Here is a 14,960-nt window from a genome sequence, read left to right on the forward strand (position 1 = left end):
ACGTTATAACAGGCAGATGTGGGCAGATATTGCTCCATACCTTGCGGCCTTGCCAGAGGACTAAAGGGAAGAAGCAAAGAAAATCTTGCTGGAGGGCGAGCGGTCTGCATCAGAGATTATAGACTGTGCGCTGGATATCGCCTCTACTAGATTTCGCCACCTCGCGGGCTCAGCTGTACTACGGCGCCAGGGTTGGTTGAAGGCGACTTCATTCCGACCGGAGGTACAAACGAAAGTTTTAGACATGCCATATGATGGTCAGCTTCTTTTTGAGACACACATCGATGAAGCTCTGCAAAGTATTAAAAAGGATACCGACACAGCTAGGGCTTTGGGTACCCTCCAATTCAAGAACCCATCTTTTCAAGACTCAAGAGGGGAGAGGTCAAACGTCTACCAGAGGTGATTACCAGCACCAATCTTCCTTCTCTTCCACTCGGCAATATCTGCCACAATACCAGCAACGTCAACCGCAATTCACCTACACCAAGTCTTCATTTCGAGGCAAAGGAGGTCGGCAGAAAGACGCTGCTCGGCGACAATGACTTCCCACTACCGCCGGTCTCCAACTCCTCTCTGCCCTCCAAGGTTGGAGGAAGAATTTCCCACTTTCTACAAAATTGGAAGCAAATAACAATGGACCGTTGGGTTCTGCAACTAGTTCAATTCGGAAATTCACTAGAATTCATTAAAATTCCTCCTCAAGCCCCTCCCCGTCCTATGCTTCACAAACATCTGCGTGCTCTGTACCTGGAACTTTCGCTTATGCTCCAGAAGGGAGCTATAGAAAGAGATCCTCTACGTCAAAGGGGGAAGGGATTTTACTCCAGATTTTTCCTAATACGCAAAAAGGAGAAGAAATGGAGACCGATATTAGACTTGAGAAATCTCAACAAATTCTTGAAAAAGCAGTCATTTCGTATGGTTACTATCCAGGAAGTACTACAGCTACTCAATGCGGACGACTACATGGTGTCTTTAGACCTTCAGGATGCCTATTTTCACATCCCGATCCACCGCACCCACAAAAAATTTCTGCGATTCGCAGTAGCGGGCAGGCATTACCAATTTCGTGTCCTGCCGTTCGGACTCAAATCGGCGCCATGCATTTTTACAAAATGCCTTTCTCCGGTGGCCGCATATCTCCGACAACAACACCATCAGGTCTTTCCATATCTGGACGACTGGCTCGTCCAAGCACCCTCTCTAGAAGGTGGGTCCAGGTCTTCTGACGCCTGTCTAAGGCTTTTCGATTGTTTGGGGCTTATTCTCAATCAGGACAAGTCCATCCTTCAGCCTTCCCAGCGCATAACTTTCCTGGGTGCTACTCTCGACACGCTCCAAAAGAAAGCGTTTCCTTCACAAGAGCGAAAAGACAAATGGAGCTTCGCATACGCTCCAAAAAGACTTACTGTGCGCCTTTTCAAATCCTTGCTCGGGATCATGTCTTCCTGCATTCTACTAGTTCCACACTGTCGCCTTCACATGTAACCTCTTCAAGAAGTGCTTTCAGCTCAATCGGTCCAATGTACGGGTTCATTCGACAATGTCATCCAGGTGACCCCTCTGATGATAAAGGCTCTACGGTGGTGGATTTGCTCTCAGAACCTTTCTCAAGGCTTGCTTTTCTTGCTTCCTGCTTCTCCACATACCATCACAACGGATGCGTCCCTGGAAGGTTGGGGAGCCTTCCTCCAAGAACTCCAGATCAGTGGCAAATGGTCCCTTTCCGAAAAAACTCCACATAAATCTTCTGGAGCTACGAGCAGTGTATCTCGCTCTTTTGGCATTCCTACCGCAAATCAGAAATTCTCTAGTGGTTGTACGGACCGACAATACCACGACAATGCACTATTTAAACAAGCAGGGAGGGACTCGTTCTGTAACACACTCTCTCACGAGTCGCAAAAAATCTGAAACTGGTTGCTCCTTCACAACATTTCTCTTCGAGCAGAGTATGTTCCAGGAACACATAACGTTCTGGCTGACTCTTTGAGCAGACAACAGACAGCATGTCACGAGTGGGAGTTGAATCAGCGGACCCTCAACCGCATATTCTCTCAATGGGGCACCCCTCTTCTGGAACTCTTCGCTACCCAGCAGAACGCTAAATGCCAACACTTCGCAAGCTGGCATCCCCAGAAGGGATCTCTAGGGAATGCGTTTTCGATCGCATGGTGCAACGTCTTTGCATACGCTTTTCCATCAATTCCCCTGATTCCCAGGGTGCTCAGGAAATTGAAAGCAGAACCTTGCACGCTCATCCTGATAGCTCCAGCTTGGCCACGCCAACACTGGTTCACGGAGCTTCACCTTCTCTCCCTGGAACCGCTGCTCCGGTTGAAGCAGTTTCCCTCTCTTCTCACTATGAACCACCAACAAGTCGAGCATTCGGATCCAGCATCTCTCAGATTATCAGCTTGGCTCCTGAGTTCAGAGAGTTTCAGGGTCTAGACATCCCTCCGGACTGTAGAGCTCTGGCTCGAGCAGATAGTACTACCAAAACATATTCCTTAAAATGGAAGAGGTTCTGTATCTGGTGCAAGTCAAACAAAATACACCCTCTTTCATCCTCTCCAGAGCAAATACTGCCTTACCTTCTTCATCTGGCGAAATCTGGTCTCGCTCATGCCTCCATTAAAGTCCATCTGGCAGCAATATCCCGTTTCAGGAGATCCTCTGCAGGCCCTTCTCTGTGGTCTCATCAGTTGATTAAACAATTCCTTAAAGGCCTGTTTAGAACATTCCCTCCGGTAAAGACTTTACCTCCTGCATGGCAACTCCACACTGTTCTGGCTCAATTTATGAAACACCCTTTTGAGCCAATACACAGAGCGGATCTCCAGTATCTCTCCTGGAAAACAGCGGTCCTTCGAGCCCTGACCTCAGCAAGGCGAGTGAGTGAACTTCATGCTTTCGTGCACGAATCCGAAGTTTATCCCTAAGGTTCCGTCAAACTTCCGTCTCAATGAGCCTATTGTGTTGCGCTCCTTCTTTCCAAATCCTCAAACAGTGGCAGAAAAAACTCTGCATTCTTTGGACCTTAAACGCTGCCTGAAATTCTACATTGACAAGACAAAGACATTCCGCAAGTCCAACCAACTCTTTGTGGCTTACAGTCGACCTAGGAAAGGTTTCCCACTCACTAAACAAAGTATCTCTCGCTGGATCTCCGCAGCTATTACTTTTTGTCACCAGCAAGCAGGGCAGCCCCTGCTCTCCACAGTTCGAGCCCATTCCACGAAGGCAATCTACTTCAATGGCACTTTTTGCAGGTGTGCCCATTGCGAACATTTGCAGAGCGGCAACATGGAAAACGCCGCATACATTTACCAAGCATTACTGCTTGGATACGGAACTCATGAAAGATGCTGCAGTGGGTCAAGCGGTGCCCCGTCATCCATTTCATTAGAGGTGAGCCCTTCCTTTCATCCCACCATCCTTTCTTCTAAACGTACATTTCTCTATTGTGTTTTATGCCTCTGCTATGTCATTGCTTTTTGGTACTTTCTATTTTCACATTGATATGTTATCTGGTGAATTTATATATACTGTACCTTTCGAAATGTGCTTATCATTGCTTACTATTCTGATTCAGGCATGTGAATCTATGAAAGATACCCTAATACTGGATAAGGAACATGTCACTTATCTGTAACAAAGGTTATCCAGTATTGGTATCTTTCATAGATTCACATGCAACCCACCCACCTCCCCTGGAAGGACTCTCTTGGGTCTCTCAGTGATACAACTACTTAGCACTGTGCTTACGAAATTCTGAAGGACTAGAGCTCCTTCCAGGAAGGTTCTAGAGGGTGTTGATAGCTGATTGGCTACTCTCCAAAGTTTGGCGCTTGTTTACAAAAGGACGTGGATATGTTACTAAGGTGAGGCCTTTGGCCTATTATGCTATATGTCTAGTGAGACATTACTTTATTTATGTACCGGGGACTCCCATCCCGACGACGGGGAATGGTTCAGGCATGTGAATCTATGAAAGATAACAATACTGGATAACCGTAGTTACAGGTAAGTAACACGTTCCTTCACACAAACTATGTTTTGGACCTTGTAAAGCCTATAAACAAGCTTTAACTAAGTCTGAGTATAGCTGCAGCATGGGTAAGAGCAGTAAAGGCTTCTCTTAGAAAGGAGCTTGCATTGCTGTCAGTTTTGTCAAATACGCAAAAGTTTATTGGAGGAATGCTTGTAATAAATCTTACCACTGGCAATCGCTTATGTTAGAATTCCAACCCATCATTCTTTTGCCCGCCATGTCACCTCTGCCATATGCAAATCCATCTTGATCCTACTCCAGTAGGGACGAAACCGTCCCGAACCACCAAGCCATGGCCTCTCTGAATTTGAACGCAAGCATCTCAAGACCAGTTTCGCTTTGATAGGGCATCTACAGTTGGGTGTAGCTTGGTTCCTGTGGCACAGTGAGCTAGGGATACACATCTCGGCATACCCTTTGCCACAGGGGGCATTTCATCAAACACACAGTACTAGTTTTGTACTTCAGTGACACACATGGATGCATTCCATAGGTTTCACTAGTGGCCATTGGGGATCTTCTGGCCTCCTCATGGATATGCTCTTTGATGGGTCCTGCATCCTCAGTGAAAAGGCAGACTCTGCATTAAAGTGCTGTAAGGACAGTAGAGCTACGGGATGCTCTTTGGGACTGTTGTCCCCTGTCAAACCGTTTCCACATCAGTTCAGGAAGTTTAGACGCCATTCCAGAGAGCTGGCTTATCAACAGATAGCGTTCCCAACCTGTGCAGGAGGGATCCCAGTTTTGTTAAGGTTATAGATGTGGGTCTGGTAGGCAGCATGCCAGCCAGCAGGGGCATCCGTCTTCCAATTCCTCTTTCCCTGCTACAGCGGCAACTTAGCTGCTCTAGTTTGTCCTTCGTGATGCATGCTCAACCGTTGGAGAGCAGGATTCAACATTTCCTCCCAGGTCTACAATCTATTGCGTCCTACAGATAGGTCTAATAAATTGTCCCAAATGTCTATGCTCTGCTGTTTCCAGGCCTGCCATTCCTCCCACACCAGAGTAGATTTCAGGTAAGTGCCTGCCCATTATGTTACAAGAAGTGCAGTTTTTGCTCTCCAAGGGGGCCAACAAGAAGGTTTGGGGAAAAACTCCCAGGCTTTTTCGTGATTGTGAACCACCTTTCAGTGTCCTTGACCCTGCAAGGTGGTTCAGAGCAACTGAACTGAGCAAGCTGCTTTTGGTGGACCAAGAATGGCATCTACACCCTGAGGTGTTGCTGGGCATCTTCCTGCTGTGGGCAGTACCCTGGCTAGCTCTTTTCATCACCATAGAACGTGCATTGTTAAAACTTTTGCTCCTTGGTGTTTCCACAAGAACATGTATTAGATGTGTTCTGGCTGGAATAGAACATGGGACTCCTGTACATCTTCCCTCCCCTGCCTCTCCTGTCCTCCCAAGTTCTGAAAAATATTAGGAATGATCAAGCAAAGTCATCCTAGTGGTTTGGATTGGGCCAGGAGAGGATGGTACCCAGACCTTCTGGGCATGAACTTCAGTCCTCTGATCAAGCTACCACTTTGTGAAGACCTCCAGTCTCCGCAGGGAAGGGTCCTTCACCTGAATTTGCGCAATCTACACCCGTATACATAGAGATGGGCACAATTAGATTCTTTGGAGATTGAGTGGCTGCAACTGACAGCATTTGATCTGCCGCTAGAAGGGATGGAGTCATCCTTGCCATCAGGCACCCTTGCATAAAATTCATTTACATCCGGGAGCTGCGACCAATATGTGGCCTGGTGTGGTTTTAGTAAGACTGGCCCCTTACAAGCAAAGCTGTCACATATCCTCCTGGTTGTTTTAACTTTGGCCTAGTAAAGTCTTTCAGTAAGCCCTATTAAAGGTTATTTGTCGGCCCTTTCTACGTTTGCCAGTCAACCGCCCTTGTTTAAATCCACTGCTGTGTCAAAATTTTAACAAATCTCAACACATGTTCCATCCCAAACAGTTTGTCACAGTATGACCATAACTTGGTCTTGACTTTTCTCATGTGTACACCCTTTGAGTGGAAGCTTAGTTGTTTGCCGCGTCTCCTGTCTTTAAAGACCATCTTTATCGGATACTGCCTTTGCATGGTGTCCCTCCAAAATTAAATACCTTGGCATTTGGTTTGCCTCTAATATAGCGGATACTATCAAATTTACTTTTAACGCACTAATGAATAAATTGAAATCTCTTCTCCTCGTGTGGTCCCCCTTATTTTTATCATGGTGGGGTAGACTAGATACTATTAAGATGATGGTCACTCCTCATATCCTTTACACGGTTTCTATGCTCCCTGTCAAAATCCCTAACGCATTCTTTTCCCAATTAAACTCTCTATGTATTAAATTTTTATGGAACAATAAGCACTCCCGCATTGCTTTAAACAAACTTATTCGCCCCAAAGAAGAGGGGGGAGTGCGCTTCCCTAATTTTAAAGTATACCACTCTGCTTTCTTGATTAAACAATCTTTCTCATTGGCCTTCGATTTCGGGGATACGCCTATTCCTCGTTGGATTATCTTTGAGCGGTCGCTTCTAAAAGAGTTTCAGTTTCAGCATGTTACATTTATGTCCAACTGCACCTTTGTCTAAAAGTCCTGTACTAAAATACTCCCGTGAATTACTCTACAATACATTTCTTAAAGATCTATCCCCTATCCAATGTTTTTTAATCTCCACCCTATGGTATAACAAATTTCTTAAATATAAAGGTAGATCTTTCTATTACAAATACTGGAAGGAAAAGGAGATCTTTTTTGTGTATCAGCTTTTGAATGGGTTTTCTATCATCCCCTTCCAAGAACTACAGACACGTTATCAGCTCCCTGACTCCTTTTACAAGGAATACATTATTATCTCTAATGCTATACAAACCCAATTAGCTACTTACTCTCTCCCATTAGTTTCGCCCCCTTTAATACCCTCTTCACCATTATATTCTCTATTCCCGGCGCATAAACTTAAGGCTGCCACTGTTTATAAGTTATTGTTATCTAATGCCAATGTTCGTTCTAAATCCAGCATTGAAAGTACATGGGAAATGGACCTATCCATCTCTCTTTCTATTGATAGTTGGGACAAATTATGGTCGAAATTATTTAAAGTTTCGGCTGCTGCCAGGATAACCCAATCTCTGTTTTTTCTGTATCATAGAGCCATTATTACTCCTGTTGCTATTTGTAAGTTTTCCCCTACATCCTCTCCCCTCTGCTGGTCCTGCTCTACCGAAACTGGTACATTAGTTCATCAGCTATATGAATGTGCATCTGTTCTATCTTTTTGGAATTCAATTTGGAATGTATGCATGTCAGTTTTCAACTTTAATGCAACCTTAACTTTTGTAAATATCTTTTTAGGTTCTTTAGCTCCTGATATGGAAACTGTTTTACCTAGTTCTAGGTTATTTGATCTTTTTATTGCATTAGCATTTAAAGTGATCCTGTCTGCATGGAAAGACAATTCTAAACTGTCGTCAATTACTTGGTGGAATTTTATTTGTGACGAACATAGGATTGCTTCCGTTTCCTCCTTCTGTTTCCCAAAAAATCAAAGCTGATCTTCTTTGGCTCCCTTTTACTACTTATCTCTCCTCGCACCCTCCTATGTGATAATTCATTTTCTTTTCATTTTCTTCTCTCTCTGGCTTTCCCTTTTCTCTTTCCCTCTCCTCTCTTTGGTCTTTTCTCTTTTCTCCCCCCCCTTTTTTCCTCCTATCCCATTTATCAGTGCCTTTTCCTTAAATTGCCCTATTATTGATCCTTTTTTGTCTGCCCAGTTATTGTAAACCAACATCGTTTATATACTATCTCATTATGGCGCTATATTGGAATATTTGTTTATTGTATCATTTGTTTTTCTTTCTCTTTTTTTCTGAAAATTCAATAAAAACTTCTTAAACAAAAAAAAAACCATCTTTATCAGTACGATCATGTCTGCTTGTCGCATGAGTGAACTGCACGCATTTTCAGTGCAACTGCCCTACACTGCCTTTTTCCCAGACAAGTTGGTGCTGAGGACTCAAGTGGCATTCTTGCCAAATGTTGTAACTCCCTTCCACATTGGGGAATCCATCACTCTACCTCCCTCCTTTGCTCCTGTTACCTCTCGAGGTGGTAGGATCCATTGATGGTACTTTAGGCTTTTATATTCATTGTACCATGGACCATTGAGTGAATGATTAACTTTTTTGGAGTTCTCTGTTGAGTAGAAAGGGAAGGCTGTGCAAAGACGACTCTGTTAAGGTGGATAGTCCTCTGCATTAAGATGTACGCACTGGTCAAGAAGCAGCGTCCAAAAGGCCTGAGAGCCCATTCCATCATGGCTGAGGCTGCCACCATTGCTTTGGCACTTGTATTGCCTGTTCATGACATCTGCCAGGCTGCGGTGTGGTTGTCCGCGCATACATTTATGAAGCACTACTGCCTTGACAGACAACCAGGTCTGGCAGGAAGGGCAGATTGCGTGCTCGGTCCTGCAAGACTTTCTGGTGAGAGCCCACTCCACAGACCCTCCTCCTTGGGGAGGTACTGTTTTGATATCTATTCTAAGGTGAGGAATCTGCTGTTAGAATTATCCATCAGATGAACAAGTTATTTACCTTTTGGTAATGCTCTTTCTGGTGGATATTCTAAACGCAGATTCCTCACCACCTCCCCGTCAATGGAGAGGCCTCATTTTTTTAACATGTAAAAAGGGCCGAAGTTAGTACTCCACACACTGGAGCCAATGGCGCGGAAAGGTATAATGATATGAAGCTGATATCAGTGCGAAAGATTGGTGCTTACAAGCATCTCTGCACTGTCACTTCCGGGCTGGTGTAGAGTCTCGTGCCGGGACAGAAGGCGCCACTATCTGCCATGAGATCAGTGCTACTTAAAAGATTTCGGATTCAGTGTGGTGCTTGGGGAGTAATCTAATGTTAGGAATCTGCGGTTAGCTAGAGTAGCCACCAGAAAGTGTAATGGAAGGTAAGTAACTTGTTCATTTGCATCAAAAAATAATTTCTCTCATAATCTACATTGCTTCCTTTTAAACATCAGAGGGAGCACTCTTTTATGTCAAAGCAGGATTAGGCAAATGTACCATAGGCTTTATTCAGGGTTATAGAAAGACCGTTTTATAATGAATTCCTAGAGTTGCTAGTGTGCTACTACACTAAAGCTTAAAAGGCATGTGTGAAGAGAAACCCGGTGTGGGAGCCTAAGGAACAAGATTGCAGAGTTACTATTTCAGCAGGAATCGCTTAGCCGGAGTCCACCCAATAGTGCAAGGAGCACAGAGCAGCCTGGCTGTAAACCAAAGGAATCTTTTTAATTATTCCCTTCTTTTGGGACAGCGGCTTCCAGGCTGCAGCTCATCAACATTATTAGCTGTCTCCCCCCTCGGAATAATTTTAAGAGATCCACTGGGCAGTATTAAAGCAGTACAGCTGCTAATGGCCAATTTATGCAGCTCCAATTACTGAATGTGTTACAGATACAGGCCCAATTCACCGTACATGAAATTAGTCAACATATTAAAAACTCCACCCATACTTAAAAGTAGTAGTTTAGATTTCACTGAATAAATCTGGATAGGCCTGAAATAGCAAGCTGAACGAGTCTAATGTAATGGGACGATGATGGTGGCCATCAATAAAGTGCATCTCATAAACTGGACTGGTGCTTAAAGGATGGGGGCTGTTATTGACCATTTAATTAACCCTTTTATGACTGGTGAGACACGGCGCCATGTTAAGCTGTGACCAGTGCGCAAGGCGCTCCGTGGTGGAGCAGCTGCTTATTCCACCGATCCCTCTTATTGGCTTAGGGCCCTCTGACGCCTGATGGGCATGCCCTATAAATTCAGATGTGTGAAGAATTGTGAAACAGTTATCGAGAGTTTTGGGAACTGCTTTCTTAGGGTGAGGCTATTAAAGGAAACGATTGTAGCAAATTGTGCAACACGGAGAGCGTGTGCAATTTTTCTAGTTGTACTGTAACTGTAATGGTCTGTTTTGTCAAAGATATTTGTTGTGTGGTGCTTTAACGAAGAACCCTTCAGTAGTGTCATCTAGTGATTGCTTTATTTTTTTGTGTGACTGCAGGCCATGTGGAAACCCGCCTATGATTTCCTGCTGACGTGGAGCAACCAGATTGGAGACAGCTACCGGGACGTAATCCAGGAGCTGCACACGGGGCTGGATAAGATGAAGAGCCCCATCACCAAGCGCTGGAAGCACCTCACGGGGACACTCATCCTGGTCAACAGCCTGGAGATCCTGAGGGCTTCGGCGTTCTGCTCTGGCGTTGATGACGATGACTTTGCTATCTGAGGGGGCAGAGCTCGCTCTACACTCTTCAGTGGCCCGAGTGGTCCAGATCCTCTTGAACGGGCTTGCGGATCTTGAGGGCCTCTGCCTTCTGTTCTGGGGCAGAAGAGGAAGACTCGGATACTTGAGGGGCAGGGGTAATCTAGCTGCACACTGCTTGAGGGCCCCTGCCTTCTGCTGTTGCTGTCTGAAGAGCTGCAGTTTGACAGCCATGCTGGTCTGCAACCTGAAGAAGTCCTAACTCCTCTAAACGCTCTGGAGATCTTCCGTGTGTCCGTGGCACAGGAGCACTTGATAACAGACGGGGCTCTGTTTCACCATCATTGACCAAGTAAACAGGCTTGGGTACTTTGGAATATCCTCTGAGAGAAAAGACTTGAAGGTCTGACAAGACAGGTGCCTACATTGTTCTCTGCTGGCTTTGACCGCCCTTAATAAATTTGATCCTGGTGGCCCTATGTACTTCTGCCGAGCTGGTTCATTTCACATTGTTACAGGTGGGCTGGCTCCTGCCCTCTGCCTGGGGTCCGTCAGTGATCCAGGTGAACAGCTTGGTGAAGATGTGGTCTTCTGCTGAGCAGGAAGTCCCAGGTATCTAAGAACGCTGCTTCCTGTCCGCTTTCGTTCTAGAACACTTCAGAAGCCACAGTGAGCAACTGAAACTACTTTCTGCGGAGCAGGAAGGGGACTATTTCCTGCCGGGCTCTTTGCTGAATCAACGTGCATTAGCATGTGTGCCGCGAGATGCTACAGGCCTCGACCAATCAAAGGGGGCGCCGCCCCTCGAGACTGCTGGCACCCTTTTCTGGAGGAGCCTCTAGGTAGCTAGTCTCAAGCACGAAGACGTTTGCAGCGCCCCCACCCCCTCCCCAGTCTTTAACATACCTACGAGATGCCCTGATGCTGGGGGACCCCTTACTCAGTAGTCCCAGGTGACGCCGCATTAAGCGAATCAAGGTCACTGAGTTATAAGGTGGCTACTGAATCGCCGCCCTCGTTGGCCTAAATGCCTTCACAGGAACCCAACGACCGATTGTGACCCATGGTGGGACTCTTGCGGGAACGCTTTCTACTTTTAAAATATCGGAACTCCGTTTTTACATGCTTTTTCAAATAGACAATATTTTTACATTTTCTATCGGCCATTTTAAAAATGTAAGACCACTCGTTTGGTCCGGGTTCAAAATGTGGTCGTTTTGTGAATGTTTTTAAAGGTTTGTTTTATATGCAGTTTGTAAATGTATTCTGTGGGATTGTGTAAATATATGTATTTAAGACGGGGCGCGAGCTGGGTGTTGCTTGGCCTCCCCCTTCCCATATCGCCTGTGCTTTAGCACCTTTTCTTCAGATGTGTGATCTTGCTCTATGGGGGGAGACGAATTTACGGAAGTTCTGTCACGGCTTTGCATCTATTTGCTGCAGTCTTGGCACGTGAAGATTCAGGACGAGTGGAGGGAATAATAAAATTCCTACCATTTTTGTTAGGGAAAAATGCCACGGGAAGTGGAAACCTGAACCTCCTGTCACTATTTCAACTGACCTTTGTTTAATTTAAAACTTCTCATGAATCCAGAAGTGCCGCTATAGGTCAACCGCTTAAATTGGACAAGTTGTTGAAATGTTGTTGGAAAGACCGTGAACCGAGTTATGTTTGCTATACACACCTTTCTGTTGTAGAATGCTGTTGCACCCCTGTAACTGAATCTGCAGTTAGTTATGAAAGCTTTAGGCTCCCCCACCACCATCCCCATAAAACACTACCACCCTTCAGGGGGACGCGGAGGGAGGGGGTTGCACGTGGCCTTTTCCTTAAAAATAAAAAAAATTACGAATACTGCCTTTACATCTGCCTGAGACTGCCAAAGTCTGAGCGCAACGTTAAATATTAGAAGAATTTCCTCAGGGACAGGTTTAGAAATGCTGGGTTTGTGGGAGGGTGAGTGGTGCACATTGAGTTCCATCTCCAACAGACAAGCAAGTTGCATTTTGAAAACTGAAGTCCGGGTCCCAGCAAAGATGGGACGCGGGGTGAGGGCGGAAAGACAATACGTGCTAGGAAATGAATGCAACGCCGGCCGCCGGCTCCTCTGGGGAGCGTGCATTTTGGTTCATTCTGAGGGTGGTGCCAGTGACTGGACATTTCGCCTCCGGTACATTTCAGGATTCACTGCACAAATCTGAATCCACAAGGTAGATCGTAATCGGGGCCCGGGTCAAGATAAAGTCGGACGTAAAAACTGCCCGGGAAAGTTTGCACGTCCATTTTAGATCCTGGTTCGAACCTTTGCGCTGTGCACTCGGGGATGACCTACAAATACCGTGGTATGCTTAATTCACGTGGTCCCCTCTTATGCAATTTCTTTCAGGTGGTAACTGCTAAAAGGCGGGGCTGAGAGGGGTTTGCCTAAAACCCGGAGCTGTCAATCGATACACTTGCGAGTTTGTGCTGTTACACTTAGGACTTAGATCTTAGGACTTTCTGGGGGTCTCTTAAAATGCAAAAGGCTGCTTCCACCTCTCAAATGGCAACTGAGCCCCCGCCAGGCTACTCCCGCAAGGTCTGGGGTTTTCGAGGGCGCAGGATGGATGGTTGAAGGAAGCCTCTTTGGCCGTTTTTTCCATGACACTAAACATAAAGCACGGCCACCATTTGCTAAGAAAACATGTCTATAGAGGTGGACGTGGCTGGGTTGCCATAATTTTATTGCGGTAAAGTGAATCAGGTTGAATTGCCACCATTGTGTTGCGGTGCAATGGGCGAGGCCGGTGTGGCACCATTTGATGATGTGGTTTACCAGCATTGAGTTTTGAAAAAAAATGGGCGGGGCTATGGTCCCACCATTTTCTGGCGGTACAGTGGGTGGGGCTAGGTAGGCGCTATTGTATTTTGAGGCAGCCTGGTATTGTCCTCCGGGGCTTCACACAGCTGCTCATCTGACACTAGTGGAGTTCAAAGGGCACCGAACCCCGCAAACAATGTGCTAGTTTTACACAAAACAAGACTTACCCAAGGGTGTTTAGTTTTAACAGTGGGCACAAAATGGTTGAAAAGCATTTTTTTTTTTTTCATTCATTCAGCCGCGGTGACAGATGTATGGCCTTCCGGATGCGGAGATGGAAGGGATGTCATTGTGTGATCTTGCACAAATGAAAGAGAATACCTTGCCCCAGGGACTTTTTGTTGTATTCTGTTCTGGTCATTTTTAGACTTCGTGTTAAAGAATTTTAATGGGGATTAGCCATTGCATTCTGGCATTATTAGTAGCACGCACTTGGAGCTATCCTCACCCCTAGCTCTGGTCTTCTTCCCTCGCCACCTGGGCAGATGCATTAAACTCCCGAGGGAGAGTTCTATTCCAGCTTGCCTCCTTCTGTTCTCCGCCCTGAACGCACCCCTCCTTTACCACATTGCTTTTTTATGACTCCATTATCTCTCCATTCCTTCGGACCGTACCTTTCATGTTTTACTCCCTTTCAAGCCACGCCTTTTCGAATTTTCCTTAAGCCCCTCCCTGACACGCCCTCTCGTGCAGATGCACGCGGTCTGCGCGTGGATGCACCCTCCCACCTCACACACCCGACCTTACACGGAACATTTCCTTTTACTTAGTTAATGTCGTGCCCCTGGCATGCGCACACTTTGCACATTTTCACGTGGTTATAACCTCTCCCCTAGACCTGGTCTTTAGCGGGGATAACTTTAATTTGCTCACGGCGCGGGGGCACCCCCAGAGTAACGGAAACGTATCGAACATCTATGCTGTGGAGCTGTTAGACTAGACTTCGGGGAGCACGAGGGAGGCGTGGCCTCTTGCGAATGGGGGTTTTCCCGACCACGTTTGGCAGGGCTGCAGGCTAGTCAGTCACGCACATGCCCGGGCAGGGAGCAGGCATGATGGAGTCCGGGCATGCTAGTGCTTCCGAGCTATCGGCGGGGCTGGGGTAGGGTCAAGCACATGTCGGAGCAGTGCCTGTGAACCGAGGGCAGTGCCTGTGAACCATGGAAGTGCCTCGGAACAGACATGGGTCTAGGGAAGAGTCCGCTGCGTGAGAGAACAGTGTCTGTTAACCAAAGGGCAGCGTCGGGAGTTGTGCTTGATTTCTGGGCGCTACAGCTCCTCAGGCCTTGAGTTACACGAGTACAATTGCTAGCTCTGATAGTGCGTTTGCTGTGAATTCAGACTCCACGCCCACATTGCTCCTATATCCAGTGGTGACAGAAGATCCCAGTCACCGCCGCTAGGGGGAGCCTACATCCTCTCCATCCTCCCAGTTCTGTCACCACAGCCCCCTTCCTCCCTCTTTGATAGATGTGTATTTATAGATAGCTCGCCAAGTTTAGAAATCTTTAACTTGTAGGAATTCTCCGCAGTAGAAACAGATATTTGCCGAGTGAGCTCATGACGGCCCCGTTGCTTGGAAGCCTGTTGAGGGATGGCTGTGATGACCTTGTAGGAACCACTCGTGCGTGGGGGTGAGTTTGGCTGGAACAGGCCATCTCACGGAGAGCGCTCTCTCGTGGGGGAGTGCAGTGAGTCAAGGGCGTGTGGTGGTTCGTGCTCGGGACAAGGCGGGGCCGGCACCGGAGCTGGGCCCCTGCGG

General features: G+C 46.6%; 1 protein-coding gene across 1 annotated transcript in view; it reads left to right on the forward strand.

The window, feature by feature from the left end:
- SH3BP4 (SH3 domain binding protein 4) overlaps positions 1 to 11,640 on the forward strand; it is a 160,896-nt gene extending 149,256 nt beyond the window's left edge. Inside the window, exon 5 of the mRNA XM_085645121.1 lies at positions 10,134 to 11,640. Coding sequence (XP_085501247.1) covers positions 10,134 to 10,361 — 228 coding nt within the window. The 3' untranslated portion in view covers positions 10,362 to 11,640. The remainder of the gene's footprint in view (positions 1 to 10,133) is intronic.
- The last annotated feature ends 3,320 nt before the right edge of the window (positions 11,641 to 14,960 follow it).

This window comes from Triturus cristatus, chromosome 3_1, assembly GCF_964204655.1.
Source record: "Triturus cristatus chromosome 3_1, aTriCri1.1, whole genome shotgun sequence".
NCBI classification, from domain to species: domain Eukaryota; kingdom Metazoa; phylum Chordata; class Amphibia; order Caudata; family Salamandridae; genus Triturus; species Triturus cristatus.